General features: G+C 36.6%; 1 protein-coding gene across 1 annotated transcript in view; it reads left to right on the top strand.

Moving 5' to 3' along the window:
* Nucleotides 1-20,549, top strand: part of LOC118687323 (mucin-5AC-like) — a 47,629-nt gene that overhangs the window by 2,285 nt on the left and 24,795 nt on the right. Inside the window, exons 2-29 of the mRNA XM_036384247.1 lie at nucleotides 642-701; nucleotides 1,686-1,947; nucleotides 2,937-3,051; nucleotides 3,324-3,414; nucleotides 3,785-3,897; nucleotides 4,403-4,619; nucleotides 4,956-5,081; nucleotides 6,099-6,216; nucleotides 6,994-7,132; nucleotides 8,293-8,403; nucleotides 8,799-8,868; nucleotides 9,642-9,779; nucleotides 9,864-10,028; nucleotides 10,750-10,844; nucleotides 11,815-11,941; nucleotides 12,489-12,744; nucleotides 13,367-13,416; nucleotides 14,028-14,128; nucleotides 14,257-14,408; nucleotides 14,933-15,071; nucleotides 15,164-15,277; nucleotides 15,559-15,738; nucleotides 16,238-16,477; nucleotides 17,049-17,205; nucleotides 17,813-17,941; nucleotides 18,308-18,449; nucleotides 19,691-19,734; nucleotides 19,829-20,035. Of these exons, the coding sequence (XP_036240140.1) occupies nucleotides 642-701; nucleotides 1,686-1,947; nucleotides 2,937-3,051; nucleotides 3,324-3,414; nucleotides 3,785-3,897; nucleotides 4,403-4,619; nucleotides 4,956-5,081; nucleotides 6,099-6,216; nucleotides 6,994-7,132; nucleotides 8,293-8,403; nucleotides 8,799-8,868; nucleotides 9,642-9,779; nucleotides 9,864-10,028; nucleotides 10,750-10,844; nucleotides 11,815-11,941; nucleotides 12,489-12,744; nucleotides 13,367-13,416; nucleotides 14,028-14,128; nucleotides 14,257-14,408; nucleotides 14,933-15,071; nucleotides 15,164-15,277; nucleotides 15,559-15,738; nucleotides 16,238-16,477; nucleotides 17,049-17,205; nucleotides 17,813-17,941; nucleotides 18,308-18,449; nucleotides 19,691-19,734; nucleotides 19,829-20,035 (3,858 nt within the window). The remainder of the gene's footprint in view (nucleotides 1-641; nucleotides 702-1,685; nucleotides 1,948-2,936; nucleotides 3,052-3,323; nucleotides 3,415-3,784; nucleotides 3,898-4,402; nucleotides 4,620-4,955; nucleotides 5,082-6,098; nucleotides 6,217-6,993; nucleotides 7,133-8,292; nucleotides 8,404-8,798; nucleotides 8,869-9,641; nucleotides 9,780-9,863; nucleotides 10,029-10,749; nucleotides 10,845-11,814; nucleotides 11,942-12,488; nucleotides 12,745-13,366; nucleotides 13,417-14,027; nucleotides 14,129-14,256; nucleotides 14,409-14,932; nucleotides 15,072-15,163; nucleotides 15,278-15,558; nucleotides 15,739-16,237; nucleotides 16,478-17,048; nucleotides 17,206-17,812; nucleotides 17,942-18,307; nucleotides 18,450-19,690; nucleotides 19,735-19,828; nucleotides 20,036-20,549) is intronic.

The raw sequence follows: 20,549 nt of genomic DNA, 5'->3' as shown, positions 1-20,549 counted from the left end.
GTGTACTTTCAGAAGAGGTGTGTGTTTACATACATATCACAAAGGTACTTGATAGTAGGTAATTAAAGGCACATTTTTTTACACTATGTCAAGATGACTGCATCACTCACAAGAGAATAAGAAAGCTGTAACTACCTTAAACATTAGAATAATTAAGTGCTACAAGATCCTGCATGAAACATAACTGGACAGTGCAAACTAAGGGTGGAAGGATCCAAAGCTGACGGTTGTATTAGTAATGACAGGCTGAAATAATTGATCATTAAGTCTGCCCTGCAAAATGTGTGCCACAGGTTATTTAAAAATAGCTGTTGTAATCAGTATTACAATACAGTTCTCTGAGGATCATATTGCTCCTTTTGAGTTCAGAGTATCAGGCCCAGCATCAGATGGGAGTCTTGAACAAATGGTGGAAGAAAGTAGTACAGTCTGTGCAATTTAGCTGTTAGTGAAATTTATAGAAAGACAGAACACAAAGCATTGTGTAAAAACCACCAATAAAACCTTGTGGAAACTTTCCACTAGAGCGTAACTAGTAGTAGGAAATATTCACTAAAAAGACTAGGCAATCTCTACCCATATTCTAGGAATTCAGAAAAGATTAAACCTGGCCATTTTTTCTCCTTTCTATTTTCTACCAGCTTTCAAATCCCAAGGAGTGACAATCATTCCACCTTTTCCAAATGCACTGAAAGTAAAGGGTAAGTTAAGCAATGTCATGGCTCAGATATCTGTGCCCTTGTTAATGACAAAGAGCATGGAGTGACTGAAAAAAAAATCGATAAATTGTGTAAGAACCTTTAGCATCATAAACCAAAAACTTAACAGAGAATTAATTAATCAGGTAACAGAGATAATCTAAATGTGAATCCAGTGCTTTTGACTCACTGCTCTATGATGCAGCTGTAAGAAAAAAATTTAATATATACATTTAAACATGTATACCTATTGTACATGTTTTTCCCTGGTATTATATGTTTCCAGTAAAGAGAGGAAAATACTAGTGTGCTGAAAACTGTTGAGACACCTTATCCAAGGAAGAGGGTACAATTCAAGCAGGCTGAGAGTAAATGTGGAAAGGGATGGGGAAGATAAGGGATTATAGAGAGTATCCTTGCAAGGAAAGGAAGACTGAAAAGAAAGAAGAGCTTTCTAAAATGGGCTGGGAGAGGAGTAGGGAGGTGGAACCCCTTCAAGGTTGTTCTTGTAATTTTGGTACAAGAACAACCAAGGACATGGGATATATGGGACAGGAATATGTTTCAGATGATGTTGACAAAAGTCTTCCAGCCATTTAGAAGTTGTGGGTACGAGTGGGCTTCCCAAGTAGGAGTATCAGCTAGTTTTAAACTAGCTTTTATATGGTTTTCTGGTGAAACTTGAAGACTCCATACATTTAGGAAAGGATATATGGCATAGGGCAGTAATCAGAACTAGAGCACTGGATCTAGTGACCCCAGAGGTCTCTTTTGATCCTAGTCCCTATATCCCTATGCAAAACTGATTAAGCACAAAAAGCAACTGAAATAAATAAATAATGACAAACAAATAGCTTGACAAAACAGAAAAAAATATGAGCTTTTTGGAAAGAGACTGGTGAAAGAAGCAGGAGGGATAAAACATCTACACGGAGGGTATTACAAAAAAACTACAGAAAATTCTTATTGCTTATTTTGAATCCACAGCTGGCAACCCCTATCACAATGGCCGTGTTTGCAGCACATGGGGTAACTTCCACTTCAAGACCTTTGATGGGGACATCTTTTACTTCCCTGGGGTCTGCAATTACATCTTTGCATCCAACTGCAAGTCTTCCTATGAGGACTTCAACATCCAGATTAGGCGTGCAATGGTGGAAAATGCTACTGTGATCACTCACGTCATCATGAAGCTGGAAGGAGTAGTGATCGAACTGACCCCCAGCTCTGTCCTGCTCGACAACAAACTGTATGTTCCTACTTTGTTCCCAGTGGGCTCTTTGAGCAAGTGTCCCTTTCCCTCATTTCATCATTGCTCCCAAGCAGTGGGGGGGCTCGGGTCCTTCCTGAGGTAGTAACAAAAACAAAGGAGGGCTTGACAGCAAGTTAAGTGTCACTTGTGCAGATTATCCCCACGGCTGTTTTGTTCAGATGAGCTGTATCCAATATGCTGTCCCACTGCTACAATAGTGTATGGATGCAATTAAATCTATGAGCTGCATTCTTTACACCCTTGGAGTTAGTAGTTTCCATTAACTTTACCACAGCAGAATCTCTACAAGGAATTTTTGACAGCTTTTGTTCTTGTACTGAACAGTGTGCAGTAAAGCAGTGACTGCTCTTCAGCTTGTACCTGAATTAATTTAAAATTATCTGTTCTGCAAACTTGCTATCTATGTAGTAATTATAGCACTGACTTTGGCATAGGGTGTGAAACCTACCCAAAATGCCAGGTAAATATTGGGCAGCTATCCCACAGTGAGTTGTCTGCTATGGCAGCTATGTACAGTGAACTGGTCTAAAGGTTATCTTGGGTACAGCTTCCTGAATGGCACTCATGCCACAGAAAGCCTGGAGTCTATCCCTTTATTAGCAAATGCTTCAAGGAGTAAATAGCAATATCCTGAAGCACACTGGCTGCAAAACAGAGCCCCCCAGCACTTTTTTGAAAAATACAACCACAGACCTATGCTAACATTTTACCCAGCAAAACACCCTTAATGGAAAAGCCAAAAGGAACAACAGGGAAAGTAAGGCTGATCCATTTGCACAATGAGAGGCAATGCATAGGAAATGGACAAAATATTAAAAACCTGTGTTGTCTGTAGTAGTTACTGCTCTAATTTCTTCACAGATACGTGTTGAAAATTCTCAAAGAGAATGAGACAGGATATCATTATGAACATTCAATGGATATTCTGTCCCTACCCCTGCTGACTTATGATGATCTTTCCCCAGGGTCCAGATGCCCTACAGCCATATGGGAGTCTTTATAGAGAGAAGTAACAACTATTTGAAAGTTTCTGCCAAGTTGGGACTGACCTTCCTTTGGAATGGACAAGATGCCCTCCTGGTAAGAAAACATTCAAAACACAGCAAAAAGTCTGTATTTTGAAAATAGTCTGCTTACACCTTTGCAGTATTACAGCCAGGCAGGCATTAGTTACTTCTGGATTTGTGTCCATTTTTAGTGTCTTGTTCTGTCTTCTCTCAAATTCCCACTTTTTCCCCACCAAGCTCAGCTCAGAAGCAATAAGCAGTACTGGTATAGGCTGTGATCCTAACCATCAAGAATCAAGACTGCCATTTCTATAAACTTCCTTCCTCTTTTTTTTTTTTTTTAAGGTGGAACTAGATAAAAAATATGCCAATCAAACTTGTGGACTTTGTGGGGACTTCAATGGAATTCCAGTCAGCAATGAATTTATTTCAGGGAGTAAGTAATAATAAGCATTATTAAGTACTGGTGCTTTCTTTTTCTTCTTCATGTATTCCTGTGATGTCAGTTGTGCAAAGTCGGGACTTTGAGATGTAATTAGACTACTTCCATCACTGTTAGATATTTTAAGACCTGCCACATAAAAATTTCTACTTGTTTTCAGTAGTTAGGATCCAGTTTTTTATATATACTGTTCATATTTCCCCCTTCATATTTTAGTGATATATATATATATAAAATATTTATTTATATTATATATTTTTTGGTAATATGACTGTTCATGTCATAGCAGGTAGTGTTACAAAAGAAAATAACTCCATGCAAAACTTAGTAAGCATTATTCTAATATTTGAACTGTTTTTTACAGAGACAAAACTGACCCCCATACAGTATGGTAATAGGCAGAAGATGGATGGACCCACAGAGCAATGTGATGATCCTATTCCTCCTACTTCTCTGATGAACTGCTCAAGAGAATTTGTAAGAACATCTCTCAAAATTTGTTTTCTCACTATGAATACATTCTCTGTCTTTGGAAAAAAACTTTTTAGAAGAGAGAAAAAAATAGAGCATGAATATGACTCAGCTGTAGGTCTCAAAAGAAAAATATTCTTAATTTCATATTGAATTCTTTGCTAAGGTGAATGCCAAAAATTTGCATTCCCCTTCCACAAGAAGACTGCATATTTTCCTGAAAGAGAAAATTACTGAGGATATCTTTATATTAAAAAATTATATAATGCTTGGGAAGTGACCTGAGTTGAGGGTAACTAAGGATATGGAAGCTACTAGAGTTATTCAATGAAGTTCCATGTGGTTTTGCCCTATTGTTATATTTTTCCTTAAATATCAGCTTATGGATACTGTTGGAAGGGTTTCTGGACCAGATCAATCTTTGATTTTTTTTTTTTTCTGCTCCATGCCTTAAATAATTATTTTCATATGTTCTTAACGCTTTGTTTACCTTCTCTCTTTTCCTTCCTAGGCCTCTATCTGTGAGACAGTATTGACCAGCAAAGCATTTACAAGTTGTAACATGCTTGTGAATGTCCAGGACTACATTGAAACTTGCATACAAGACCTGTGCCACTGTGACAGCTCTATGGCTGACTTCTGCATGTGCAACACCTTTGCTGAGTACTCCCGGCAGTGTGCTCATGCAGGTGGACAGCCCCAGAACTGGAGAACCTCAGACCTGTGCCGTGAGTATCTCGGGAAGGGACCTCCACCTGTGCTTACACATCTAGCAAACTTCACATATGTGAGGTTTTTTTTCCTGAAGAAGACAGTTTAAAATTGCATGCACTTATAAGGAAATCAGTTTTTACCTGGTCACACACAAGACTTTAGGAATATGGAAGATTAGGGGGTTTTCAATATGAATCAGAAAATCTAAAATGTTTCAGCCTCTGCTTGGATCAGGATACCCTGTCATAGCTTGACAGAAAACAACCTAAATTGCAAAAAAAAAAAAAAAAAAAAGTTTTCTCCAGCTTTTAAATGAAAAGTCAGCTTTATAATACTCTTTTTACTTTTAGCCAAATCATGTCCATTCAACATGCAATACCATGAGTGTGGCTCTCCCTGCTCCGATACGTGCAGCAACCCGGAACGATCTGCACTTTGTGAAGATCACTGTACAGATGGCTGTGTCTGTCCTCCAGGCAAGCTCATTTCCTGCTCTTTTCTCATACCAACCACCCTAGAGTACTCACCTGTACACATTTCATAACTTTCTTACTCTGGATCATTCCCATCACATCATCAGCGTGATTATCATGGAAGTAATTGCTACATTTCTCCCCTGGATGCACTATTTCTATTCAAATTACTAAATATGGCCTTTTAAACAACAAATATTCCTTATATATATACTTTTTATGTATATATATAAAATCACTGAACTTAGAATAAGATAATTTGCTCCTAACAACAGCAGAGTCTTCTATTCTCAGCATTCAAACTCAGTTTACAGAAAGTATAAAATGTTTAAGCAGATTTTGCATGCAATCATAACTCCTGCTGCTAGCAAAGCTACATCTGGTTCCACAAATGACCAAATCCTTCTTGTTAAGTGTTATATGTTTAAACAACAAGGAGTTGACAAAGCACTAGGCAGTGTGTTAGATCTGGTCCTTCAGAGAATTATACACAAGAACTGCATATCAGTACAAGACAGATGTATTCTTTGTGCATACTTCTGTGTGTAACTTTTTGTTGCTGTTGTGACTGTATATCACAGGAGCTTCACCCCTTGCAGCTGTTCTGCCCATCCCCATGATGTCTCACAGAATTCACCATCACTTGTTTGTGTAGTAGCATTGACTTCTCTAAGGCAATCCTCTGTCTCTGGGCATAGAAATACTTACTGTACAGATATGTCCCTGGGCAGTCTTATAAATGATTCATCTATTTCAGCTCATTACCTAATAGTTTTAATCCTAATTCCATTCTAATGAAATCCATAACAGAAAGGGATTTTCCTAGAGGTCCCTTTTGATCACGCTAAGATTTTTAAATAGATTTCAATGGAATATAGCCCTTCAATCTCCACATAGCTTGCATTCTATTATTTTAAAGCACAGCAGAAACAGTACATAGTCTCAGGCATCTGCTAGATATGTGTTCAAAGGCAAGTTCTGCAGTGCACAGAATAAATAACAGACCCTTTCTTTCCCTAGGAATGGTATTTGATGATGTTAATGGTGCCGGCTGCATTCCCCGCAGAGAATGCCACTGTACCTATGAAGGTGAAACTTATGCTCCTGGTGCCTCCTTCTCATCTAAATGCAGATCATGGTAATATTTTCTCACTTTCTGTTTTTTTTGGGGTTTTTTTTTGGTTTTGAGTTGGGGTTTTTTTGTGCATGAGCTGAATATTTACTGATTTCCCCCTAAAAAACAAATGAGCAACTACTTACCAATTGAAGTTCCATAATTACACTGCTTTAGAGGTTGCTTTCATGTCTGTTTTCCCTTCACACTTGGAACAAAAATTTGAGTTTTTGAACACCTGTTCAATTTCAAGAAATACCAGTGAAGGGAGATAATCAAAGTCAAGTACCAGAGGTGTTTAAAAATGTGAATTAGTGCTATACCTTTGCAGCCCTACAGTGTAATGCAAATGTGCTCATATAAATATTATGGAGATCATGACATTTGGGGGCATGTTCCATTTAGTGTGGGAGTTCACATTTGAGGGTCATGTTTGACAAATATATATTTTTTTATTATCCCTATAATTACTGAAGTATTACTGCATAAGTGTTTGCAACTGCACCTGCCTATTTATTTATTTTCCAATAAATACTTAAAATATTTGACATGGATTACAAGTTCACCAGGACTGAATTCTGTCCAAAGATTGGAAATGAACAACAATATATATAGAAAGTTATCACCTTAACATAAATGTGCCTGCCCCATATTTGTCTGAGATTTCTAAGCAATACTGCTTTCTTTGACAGTGTGATCAGTGTTTCAAGAGGAAAACTAGATATCATCTGCTCTTATTGCCTTTTTATTTTGTTTGCACTTGCATTACTCTGATTTTACTGAATGCTTCCTTCATTTCAGTACCTGTATTGGAGGTGAATGGTCTTGTGTCACTCAGTCGTGCTCTGGGACTTGCAGTATTGAAGGAGGTTCCCACATTTCAACATTTGATGAGAAATACTATTCCTTCTTTGGAGACTGTAGTTATGTCCTAACCAAGGTAAAAATGCGTCACAATCCTTGCTAAAGGAAAACGTTTTTATTGCATATAATGTTTTTTGATGAAAACTTCTGGCAAACACATCAGTTTTCTGAGTCATTGAGGGTTAACATGATTATAGGGTTAACACCCTTAAATGGATTTCAGGGGCTTTTCTGTTAGGGTTATGCTAAATAATATTGTAGTATTTTTGTGGGTTTTGATAATTTTTTAGGATTTGCACTGAGTTTTTATTAGATTTCATAACCCTAGGTGTATTCATTGTTTATTTTTACTGAATGACTAAACTATTTTCATAAGGACTTCATATTAAATAAAATCTGTTATCGACATGATCGATCTGAATGTTACCAAGCAAAAGAATCATAAAATCTTAGAAATGAGCTGGAATGAGATGATTTAGAAATCTTATCCAAAAGTTTCAATGATTTTAATCATTGAAACTTTTGGATAAGATTCACAAGCACTGCCTTGATGCACAATGGCAGCATAGGTCAGACTTACACATTAAACTCCTCCTTTTGGTGCCAACATGTAAAATTAGATTCCCAGGGTCTCTGGAGGCAGAGGAAAACCCCTGATTTGTACAAAAAGCCCCAAAATGTAATACTGAATTTCTAGATTGCTATAATTATGCATCTCAGCTGTCCTCAATTTAGTCTTCAATATGCCAAAAAAAGTGATAAGACACATTCAGAATCACAGCCTTCTCTGAGTCTTTCCCTCTTGTGTTTTGGCCATTAGGCACACTTTGAAGATGAACACAGTCCTATGAAAATCAGAACTGAGTAGAAATCTGAACCTTTATGCATTAACTTCCTGAATAATAATTTTAGTTTCATTTTCTATGAGAGGATATTTAAAGAATGTACAAATCACCAGGGTCTTGAATAATCTATTCAGTGCAGAAGACATTGGAAACAATCTTTTGTCCCTCTGGTAAACCTCATAAGCAGTGGGCAAGAAAAGCACTCCTCCTTCTGCTCTAGCATACTAAACAGGTATTGCCTATACATTAGGAACTCGTCTTGCTAATGCATGAGGAAATTTTAATGTTCAGATTAGCTTTACTAAGAATTTCATTTGCATGTGATTTTTTTTTATATAACTATTTCAATATAGAAAATCCTTTTAACAATATCTTTGGTTTTCTTCTCAAGCTCTGTGACAGCAATGAATTCACAGTGTTGGGGGACATCCACAAGTGTGGCCTGACTGACACTGAGACGTGCCTCAAGGGTGTAGCCATCAGCCTAAACGGAGGACAAACGGTGAGCAGCAGATGTACACACCTGACATCCTACAGGGATGTTCTCTAAGATTAACAGACAAGGCAAATGACACCTAACAGCACAGACAAGAAATTTGCACTGCCTTTTTGTTTTATCAAATTTGAACATTATTCTTAATTTTTCTTGTAGTAAAGTAAGCACATTAGAAGAGAAGATCTCATTAGCTTTCTGTTATTTAGATAAATTCTGGTTTTTGCTCTCTTGGACAGTTAGTGGAACACAGCAATAAAGATTACAGAAATAGTACAGGAATCAGAATGTCATCATAGTCCTGCTCCATTTTTTTCCCTTTATCTTGAGTAGTATTGGATAGGAAACATTTGGAAAGTATTTAACTTATCTGCTTGATAATAATTGTCTTTTCTTGTGGACAGAACATTATGATCCAGCCTTCTGGGAGTGTATTTGTGAATATGATCTACACACAGTTACCATTCTCAGCAGGTAAGTTCCTTTGAAAAACTTCTATTTCTCATTTTTCTTTTAAAATGTTATTACATGAGTTAAACTAAAAATAAATTCTACCTATGGTTACACTGCAGCAAACCCAGAGCACTGCCATAGAGCACTATCGCCCATTTTTATGTAATAGGATTTGCCTATTCAACACTAATAACTTCAGTAAGATCATGGTTTATATTTAGCAACATCTAATTAGTTCAAGCAAATTGTGTTATTGCACACTTTCAGATCCAAACATTGTCATAAGAGAGGAAAGAAAAATTCTGATATGCAACGGGACTCCAATTTCTCAAGTCATTAGTTCTGTGTTCCCCCTGTCCTTGTTCTGAAAGCACATTCATCACTGAAGTTTCTCACATGCTGGTTCTTCTCAAACACTACTGCACCTGAACACAAATCAAACCATGAATGGACAGAATAGGTCCAGACTCCATTGGACTCTTCAAATAAGTAGTGCTATAGCGAAGGCAACTTTTTAAATAACAACAGAAGTGTGTGTTCTTCCCTCATTTTAAAACACCTGACAGAAAGTGGAGGTTTTGTATACATTTGTTGCTTAGGTGTTTAGGTTAGACTGTTTTGGTGCTGGATTTGAAATCCTGTAAGGATTATTTTCCCCCCAGTTCTTCAGAAGCTAGGATCATATCAAACACAGCTGTAGAATTCCTCTATTATATTGTTCCTGTAATGAACAATTATTTTCAACTGCTCATCTCCAATGAAATTATAGCTATTTTTTTTCCTTATATCCCTAGCAAATGTCACCATCTTCAGGCCTTCATCTTTCTTCATAATTCTGCAAACAACTTTTGGTCTTCAGCTACAGGTTCAACTTGTGCCTTTAATGCAAGTTTTTATAGACTTGGACCCATCACATAAAGGGCAGACCTGTGGTGAGTGACCTTGTCCTAACAAGTGCCTTCACCAGCACCTGTCATCCTGTAGGAGACTTGCACAGACCATCTGCTTCCTTCCAGGTCTCTGTGGAAACTTCAATGATGTACAGACAGATGATTTCAAAACCACCAGTGGTGTGATAGAGGGCACTTCAGCTGCCTTTGGCAATACTTGGAAAACTCGGGCTGATTGTCCTGATGCCAAAAATACCTTTGAGGACCCCTGCACTGTCAGCATACAAAATGGTAAGCTCAGCAATCTCTTCTATTCTCCTTTCAAATGCAAAGATGGAATAAGCTGATCAACTACCAAGCATTTAGCCAAGATAACAGAACTATTTGCACATGCACACAATTTTCCTCAGTTGATCCAAAGGAATCTATCTGAAGATCCAAAATATTTCACTAGTTATTAATTAATGGAAGACTTCTAGTATCAAGATAGCAAGTCAACTTACCTAAGGGAAACTAGAACCATACAGCATATTAGGGATTCATTCCTGGAAATGACTAATTGTCACAGCTGTGCCTGGCCCCTCTGAAGGTTGTAGTACTTCCACTGTTAAACTAAGAACCAGACTTACAGTTCAGAGACTGAAAGCATTCAAGCTGCACTTCAGCCAACAAAATACATAATTCTTGAGTATTCACCAGCTACTTTTCTGTTTTCTGAGATGAACTAGCATAGTTTTAATTTACAGTGTGAACCTTCCTTTTTAAAATTCAGCTAGGGGTATCTTTAGTCTATTCCATGACAATTATCATGAATTAGAAAACATTCAGTTTATGAAGAGTTCATACTTCTACCTAGAGGAAGTGAAAGACTGTGTGCCTCAGCTAATGCAGAGCTTAATTATATTGTAATGTTAAGCTTCTGTAATTTCTCTGGAGGAGGTATAGTTATGTTGAGACAAGAGTTTTGCAAATGCACTGCCACAGAAATCCTTACCATGTTTTCAATTCACAGACCAGTATGCTCAGCACTGGTGTGGACTGCTCTCTGACACCACGGGACCTTTTGCTGAATGTCACTCAACAGTGAATCCAGAAATTTACCATAAGGTATTTGGCTCTAACTCAATCCATCCAATATAGGAGAAAAGGACTCAGATTTCTGATACTAACACCTGAGAGAGTAGCTTGCCTGTTGTGAGGGGATGAATTCATAGTTCTTTAAAAGCCAAGCGTTCATTCTTATCTATACAATATGAAATTTCTTCCTTTGTGAAACTATCTTTCTATTCCCTGGAGGTTAAGCATACAGGTGTATTCCTCCTGCACCTATTTTTAGGCATAAATTTAAAGACTAAGTTAGGAGTTTGGATTTCCTATCAAAGGATAAAAATTGTCCCTTCTGAGAGATATAATGCAAGCTTTAGCCAGAGTCTTAACTGGCACTTTAATTTCTCTGAACTGCTCTCAGAAGGCTTTTGCATATATGCAAGGACAAGGCAAGCAATGTGCATAAAAAGCAACAATGAGAATTAGACAAGATGTGAATGAAAATGTTCTAGGAATTCAAGGTGATGAAACCCTGTACCAGAGTCCCTGGGTACTTTAAAAAACCTTCCTGTTATTGGAAATTTGTAAGATTATGCTCAATAAACATAATCTGGAATTAATAATATTGTATTATCCCTGCTCAGCATAGAAACCCATCAAATAACTTGTATTCTTTGTTCCTCTGCTGCAGAGAGCCCAGGCTCCTAGGCAAAAGCTCCAAAAGCTGGGTGGCATCAAATAATCTCTATTTATTCTAAATATATATGGCACAATGGCAACAAATTTGAAGTAGTTGGAAAACTGCCAACATGTGAAAAAATAAAAAGAAAAAATAGCTCAAAATAGTGGACCTCTAATTACTCTTTTTTTCACATAAATAATCTCTTTTGAAAGAGCTCAATGAAAATCAGGCTTATACATGTGGATTACTCTCTCTTTAACCTCTAATGAACATAACACACTTAAAAAACTGCAGCATTCCATGGTTTTGACATGACATTCTGGTGATCATATCATCCTCTGTTCCTAGACCTGTATGTTTGACACGTGTAACTGTGAGAAGAGTGAGGACTGCATGTGTGCTGCCCTTTCCAGCTATGTCAGAGCCTGTGCTGCTAAAGGAGTTATTCTCACTGGATGGAGGAGCAAAGCCTGCAGTAAGTTTTACATCCCTTTGCCTTTTGAAAATGGTCACCCAGAAGGCCCCACACAGGAGCTCTCAGGGATTCCACAATAAACTGTGTTAAACTGTGTTAAGTGTAGCATTGACTTTCAAGAAGCTGAGTAGGAAAGGAATGCTATAAAAGACAGCAAACAAGGAGAAATGTTAAAAACAGGCTTTGTTAGATTACTTGCTCAGAACCATCAGAAAAAACCTGAAGAGCAATACCTTTGCAATAGGAATAAAATAAGTAGGGTGTTTCTCAACTTATTTTGACAAAAAGTATAAAAACATACAGGAAGAAACATACTGTGTCATAATATAATCAAACTTTGTTCTTTTTTTTAACATGGGTAAATGTATGACACATTTATAAGGGAAAATTTTGCTCTAGTACTACAAAAAATTACACTACTGGGGACATCAGTAAAGTATGTGTACATAAAATGCCACGTTTATCATACATACTTTATCTCAAATACTTTATACCTATGTTGATTCTTGAATGAACAACAAATGTGACTCACCTTCTTGCTCTCAAGCAAAATACACCACCTTGTGTCCGAAGTCCTTGAAGTACACCTACAGTGTCAATTCCTGTCAGCCCACCTGCCGTGCTCTGAGTGAGCCTGATGTCACATGCAGCATCAAGTTTGTCCCAGTTGATGGCTGTACCTGCATAAATGGAACCTACATGGATGACAGTGGCAAATGTGTGCCTGCTTCTAGCTGTCCTTGTTACTACAAAGGAACGCCTCTGTCTTCTGGAGAAGTTGTTCATGATAATGGTGTTGTCTGGTAAGAGATTTGTAAAAAAAAAAAAAGTGAAGAATTGGATATAGGCAGTCGTGAAACTATATAAATGTAATGAAATCCAATCAAAATGATTTCTATAACAAAAATTTTCAATTAAAAAATCACAGCTTCCTAAATTCTTAGGGCTACCCATGTTTGGAAGATTGTAAATAAATAACTATAGGAATTCAACAAACAGTCCTGTGGTGGGTCAGCCTTTCCTAACAGCCAAACTCCCATCTTGTCCCTTTCTCTCTGCCTCCCTTCCTCCCTTGCCTCCACACATTTTTCTTACCCATGACTGGAAAAGGCTTGTTCCATGGTGAAAGATGCCTGATAATCCTGTTACAGATTATTCCCATTATATGGAAATCTGAACTATTCTGAAGGACAGCTTTAAACCAGGCATATAGACAGAAAAAACATTTAATTATATGGAATCTACTTGTATTTTGTTCTACTCTAATATAGAATATTAATATTTTTAAATGTGCAAACTATTTATAAAGGACACATCTAATTTGTTTTATCGCACAGTAATTTTCCATTATTTCAAGTTCATTGGGAAATAGGCTGAAACTTAACAAGAAAAAATTTTAAAATATCCATTCCTTGCTTTTTATAGCACTTGTGCCTATGGAAAGCTGAGCTGCATTGGAGAGAAGCCTGAACCAGGTAACATATCACTTAAGATTTTCTTTAACTCTCCCTTTCTACCATCACTCTTTTAATTTCTTTATTCTCCTCAGAGTGATGCAAATTGTACAAATCTGAAATCAACCAAGAATATTAACTGAGGTCTTCTGTAATGTAGAGGACATTCTCAAAATATAAAGAAACACTGTCTTACCTTTCAGGTGGCTGAAACAAGTTAGAACCCCCTGGGTTACCAGGGTAAAAGGATACTTAGTCACCTCACTCAGTGTGAGAGGAAAACTATTCACATTTTAATTAAAATGTAAAAGCAAAAAACCCCAAAGCAACCAAAAAAAAAAAAAAAGCCCAAACAAGTAAACAAGGATATTTGTTATCCTGCTTTGTTCTGTTTTTCTGAAAGGAAGAGTTTCATGAAGCTAAATAAAAATTCATTTTATTGAGTAGTCCAAGCATAATCACAAAAACCACGTGAATATGAGATCAAAACAATATTTGGTTTCTCTCTCACTACATGCATCACATTAAGGTACACATAATTCACAAAGGAGTATTTCCATTTTTTCTTGGAAACACAAAGATACAAATGCATGATTGGTCTCACATTTCTCATGGCTTTTCCTCTCTTTCAGTCTGTGTGCCTCCTATGGTTTATGTTGACTGTGGCAATGTCACTGCAAATGTGGTAGGAGCAGGATGCCAGAAGAGTTGTCAGACTCTAGATATGGAATGTGTAAGTACAGACTCTTTATACCTAGTTGAAAATATATTAATCAAGATATCTCTTACAATTACCAGCTACAGCTGGACTCTTCCACCAGGGGAATGTTTCAAGACATGTTTTCTTTATGGTCCTTACAGTACAAAACTCACTGTGTCTCTGGCTGCGTATGTCCTCATGATCAAGTGTTGGATGGCAAAGGTGGCTGCATTGCTCCAGAAGACTGTCCATGTATTCACAACGGGAATTCCTACAGTCCAGGAGAATCAATCAGAGTTGGCTGTAACAACTGGTAAGAGCATATTGAAAAATAATATTTTGGAAATAAAAAAATAGAACAGCTTAAGATCTAAGCAAATAACATAATTTCACTCTAGCAGTATCAAGATTTCTAGGAAGGAATCCTGCAGAAAACAATGCACTTAGTGCCTAAAAAGTAAGCTCTGTCTATTTTTCTCAATGGCACAGCCCAGAAATTGCAAGTTGTCAGAAAAACACCATGGTTTTGATGTTGTCATGTTCATTCAAGTCAAAAAATCTTCTTTCTTCCAAGGAAATCCTTCCATTTCAATAGATCCAACAGGATCTGGAAATGTGAAAGAATTGGTGTCTTCTGATGCAGTTGATTCATTACATTAAGTAACCCAGTCTTTGCATAAATTCCAATAGTTCTTGAGCTATGTTGCATTTTTGAGAATAAGCAAACCTCATTTTTTCATTAGAATCTTAACACACATTAAAATACAGAAATGTACCTATATTTATATTGTGTATTTGTCTAGTTTTTACATTTGGAGTGCTTTTTGTCTTGTTTAGTACATGTAGAAACAGAAAATGGCAATGCTCTGAGGAACCCTGCCTGGAAACATGTTCTGTTTATGGAGATGGGCATTATACCACCTTTGATGGCAAACGCTTTGATTTTGAAGGAGACTGTGAATATGTTCTGGTCCAGGTAACAGAGTCTTGCCTAGATTTTTGCTCTAAATACCTTTGCTCTAAATACCTTCAATATAGTAAAGAGTGAATATCATTCTCCTGTTTCAGAACTACTGCGGTCAACAAGCTATGAACCAGGGAACCTTCAGAGTCATCACTGAGAACATTCCATGTGGTACTACAGGAACTACCTGCTCTAAGTCTATTAAAGTTTTCCTGGGTGTAAGTATTTTCTTTTAGTTGTGCCAGAAGGATGGAACAAGCTGTCCTAGATAGACTGCATAGGAGAAGTGGCCTCCAACATAATGAAAATGTCACTAGACTCTTTTTTGCTTTCTGCTCTAGAAAGCAGAGGTGGGAAATCTACAAAGAAATTTCTTAACCTGAGGTTGTTGAATAGGATCCTCTTGATGATATTATTTCAAGAAGTTACTGTCAATATATACAGCTACAAAATAGTGACTTTTTAAATTGGCCTCTAACTTTTTCTTCTCCTGTCTTAGAACTATGAGCTGGTACTCAGTGATGGACACTCTGATGTCATCCAGAGGACACCTGGAGGAAAAATGCCATTCCAAGTCCGTTCCATGGGCATCTACCTGGTGGTTGATACTACTGTTGGTCTGATACTCATGTGGGACAAGAAAACCAGTATATTCATCAAACTTAGTCCCAGCTTTCAGGTATACTTTAAAAGTGAAAACATGAATAAAATTACTTCTGTAACATAGTCATATTATCTCTCAAAGAAAGAGGGTGGAAATTCAGGCTGTAAACCAGAAGAGCAGAAATCACATATTATTATCCTTGTTGTGTTGACTTAAATTGTGTACTATGCATTATCCTTAAATTACATTATTCAGCAATGGCATAACAGCAGCTTTATCAGCAGCTTTCTTCATGGAAAACCCTCACTGAAGAGACATATTTAGGATCAGCTAAAACTAAATAGCTCAGTACTTAGAACAAAACCATCAGTCTACTTCTTCTTTCTAACAACTAGCTAGAGACATCTCTTCCTGAAAAGTGTTTTATGAAAATGTCCAACACTGTTACTAAATAGGCATTAATAATCTTATATAAGATGGTTACATAAGAGTTGTCTTGAGGTCTGTTACTCACAGATACTAAGAAATTGTACCTTACTGATCTTTGTCATTTTGTTTGTTTATCCTGATGCAGGGCCATGTCTGCGGACTTTGTGGAAACTATGATGGCAATGGAAATAATGACTTCACTACTCGCAGTCAGTCTGTGGTAGGAAATGTGCTGGAGTTTGCCAATAGCTGGAAAGTATCTTCTAGCTGCCCAAATGCCAATCGTACGCAGGATCCATGCACTGCAAACCCATACAGGAAAGCCTGGGCACAGAAGCAATGCAGCATCATCACCAGTGAAGTGTTTGCGAAGTGTCACTCACAGGTATGACGAAAAATTTAGTCTTGAATTCTTGACAAAATGATTACATCCATTTTTATGTGGAATAGATTAAAAAATACTCTAAAGTACATTCTGTCATGCTTGACAAAGTGAAGCTTGACCAAGTTCCTGCATAGAAATACTTTCACTTTTATTTTCTCAGCTTTTGTCTTGAGCAAGTACACTAAAGAACTTTATTGTTTTCGTTGGTTAGCTTGTTTATTTTAATTGAAGGAGCAAGAGTAGATAAATCTCAAGATATGTTTATTTGCTAACAGCATAATTTCCTACTAATACAAATATCAGCCACCTAATATGTATAACTCTCTACTAGCTTATAGCAATTACCAGTATTTTGCAAATGTCCTCAAGACCAAACAGTTTTTAATATTGCAGCTTACTAGCAATAGCTTTATTCTACATTTTCCTCTTGATTTCTCAAAGCATTCTCATTATTTCTTCGTTTCTTAGCTTTCTCTCATACAGACCTATGAGTTTCAGATATCTTATTCAGCTATTTTAGGACAGTGCAAAGAGGACAAGGGTATGAAAACTTGAATGTTTTCTCTATCAGGTTGAACCAAATGAATATTACCAAGCATGTGTGGATGATGCTTGTGCCTGTGACACTGGAGGAGACTGTGAATGTTTCTGCACAGCAGTAGCTGCCTACGCTCAAGCATGTAATGAGCTAGACATCTGCATATCATGGAGAACCCCATCCATTTGTCGTGAGTTTCAACCCACTACTTTTTTAAGGGGCTCAGAGAGAAAGAAAACAGAAGGGGGGAAAAAACGGAAACAAAGTAGAACAAGAAAGGAAGGATAAAATTGTATTTCTAAGAGACACAGCTGTATGCTTAAAAAAAAAAAAAAACACTCGAAAAAAACCCCAGCAAAGCAGATTGTCTTCTACTGATTTACCCAACTATCTTGGTAAAATGAAACCACAGCTAATAATTTTACAAGCAGTGTGATTAGTGTCTAATTAACTTAACAATCATGATATACTACTGGTGAAATATGGTATTTTATTACACTGCCATATGTCTACATGAGGTTCCTTGTAAATAAAAACTAGTGTATGCTAGCTAAGATCTGTGATTCAGTCAACTGATTTTTCATGTTTAATGTGTAACTCTGTTCTATGATGAATATATTTATTGGTGTTAAAACATTTTAGAAATTTAACAATTGTATTGTATTAGCAATAAAACGAGATATTGTTCACAACTTATGAGGTTATGCTGATCCCGTTGGATTTTTACCTAGCAAAATGGAAACAGTATAGAGCTAAAACATCAGAGATTTTTTTTTTTCTGGCATTTCTTCTTCTAGCTCTCTTCTGTGATTACTATAATCCACAAGGGGAATGTGAGTGGCACTACAAGCCATGTGGAGCACCTTGTATGAAGACCTGCAATAATCCAAGTGGGAAATGCCTTCATGAGATGAGGGGTTTGGAAGGTAGACATAATTATGTATATCTCATTCTACTTGAAAGGTTAAAAAAAGTATGGTGAACAAAATTTGTATTACTCAGTGTATGACATGTTTGCACTACATATTATAACAAGAGATTTTCTAATTAGTATTGTATTCTCTAATGGATTATGTACTTGTTTGGAATGAAGATGAGGACAAAATACTCCAAAGCATAATGTGCTATCAAAGGAATAGCAGTAAAAGGATCTGACATTCCACTTACCATGTAGCACATTTTGGGAAAATCAGATATGAGTGTAGACTTATTTTGGGAAAATCAGATATGAGTGTAGACTTATTTATACTTATGAAAGGCCTACTGTAAATTTGACTGTCTTTTTATTGCAGGTTGCTATCCACAATGTCCAAAGAATAAGCCCTATTTTGATGAGGAAACCATGACCTGTGTTTCTTATTGTGGTTGTTATGAAGATGGAAAAAATTACAAACCAGGAGTGGAGATGCCTTCAAAGCAGAATTGTGAATCATGGTAGGATTAGAAAAGAATTTTAAAAATAGAGTTTAAAATTGTGGAACATAATTCATCATGTTAAATTTGTTAATTACCAACAGCAACTAGGCCAGTCAGAGGCTGATGAACAATGTCTAATTTTCTTCCCTTCCCAGGAAATTAAATGATAATATTAGTGAAACATTTTATCATCAAGATATTAATTTACTATTTATTTTGTATATCTATTAAAGTCCTTTAAAGTTATTATCATTATTAAATGAAGTGAAAACAAGCTAAAATAATTTTAGTTAGGGAATAGTCTGAGAATTTTTAAAAATATATACCTAAACTCATTATGTGAAATTCATTAGAAGTGAGCAGCCAACTAATCTACATTGTTTTGAGCTTGTTTCTGTTATGGCACTGATACTTGCATAGTTGCAACAGTCAGCACGCATTCTCACGCATTACCGGTGACAAGTGCTGCTAATTCTTCTGTAAGGCTTAAGTACAGAGTTAGCAAATCCAATTGTGAAGCAGCTGTCTTAAGATAGCTTTAAAGTAGCTACACTTAAATATTGTAAGCAATCTGAATAGCAAAAATCCTAAGCCAAAGCCCATTGGAGCTAAACCAACATCCTTGGCAGATTTTGCACTTCACAGATGCCTTGGACTATATAATCTAGGCCATTAACAGCACTAAACCTAATCCATTAAACACATGTCTTAATTTCAGTTTATTCAGTGTATAGATGTCCTTAGTCCCTGTAAATAAATACATCAAGATTCAGTTCTTCACAGGTAAATTGCCCTTAAAACCAGAATTCTTCTTGCATATTTTGGAAGCCTAATGGTAATTCACTGTGTGGGTTATCTCAACATCCATGGTAGTAATCATTTGTATATATCCTTTTAAATGCAAATGATACATTCACTGTGGTTTTCTCCTCCAAAAACCAGACCTGTTGGGGAGATAAGATTTCAAATCATCCATCTCACATCTTTTGTCCTGTTCCGAAAAGCACTGGTAGGGATGCTGCATGTTCTATATGCTGGCTCAAAGAAGAGCTACCTTTCTTGCCCGAGAACTTGTAGCCTGAATATAAATACCTAGCCTGAATTTGTATAGCAAAACTGACTAACTCACACAAGATAGGATCATGGTACATGTAAACACATAATGAATAGCAAAGGATTGATATAAGAAAAATTATAACAAATAAATTATGTCATGAACCAGTATGTCCACACTCATAATCTGCTTTTTTCTTTTTCAGTGAATGTACAATTCATGGCAAAATATGCAGATATGATGAACATGGTATGTTGATGAAGTCATTTTGATATGAATAAGACACATTTTGGGTACTCTCTGTTTCAGGTAGCAAGGAATAACATCCTGTTTTAATCTACAGAATGTGTCTGCATTTATGAGGGGCAGAAGTACAACTACAAAGATGTGGTCTACAACACTACAGACGGCACAGGATGGTGTATTGTTGCAACCTGTGGTCCCAATGGAACACTTCAAAGGTTTATGTATGATTGTCTAACATCAACATCACCCACAACAGCAACAACATTTCACTTCACATCTACACCACCTACCACTACTTCCACAGGTACGTCCTTTGTAGCCACTAAGATTGTATTCTCTTGTTTAGTGAGAAAAATATATTTTACAGTACTAAGTGGATTGCTCAGATATTGGCATTGAGATAATGAAATTTTGGTTTATAGAATTCCTGTACAGCATTCTTCAGGTTGGGAATCTCAAATTACTCTGGGCATATGTTGTTTTAAGAAATCAGTATTCAATAAAATATATATAAGTTTTGAAATTACAGAAAATACCAGCATTGCTGGAATTCAGTAGCTATTTTCCATCTATTTCATAATGGAGTTGACCTGCAAAACCTCTCCAACCAATAAATGGTTTCTTCAGATCAGAGCTAAAATACAAAGTGTAGAAATGTTTGTTTCTCTATTTCAAAGACTGCTCTGCACTGAGTGAGGAGCCAAGATTTGGAAGAAAAAAGTAGCAATGGATTTTGATGCATACTATAAAAGTTACTCTTTCCACTGATTTCAATACATTTCAGAGACACTAGTACATACTGAAACAAGATAGAACCA

This window comes from Molothrus ater, chromosome 6, assembly GCF_012460135.2.
Source record: "Molothrus ater isolate BHLD 08-10-18 breed brown headed cowbird chromosome 6, BPBGC_Mater_1.1, whole genome shotgun sequence".
NCBI classification, from domain to species: Eukaryota; Metazoa; Chordata; class Aves; order Passeriformes; family Icteridae; genus Molothrus; species Molothrus ater.
The sequence above is the reverse complement of the archived record's forward strand: the minus strand, read 5'-3'. Positions and strand labels throughout refer to the sequence as shown.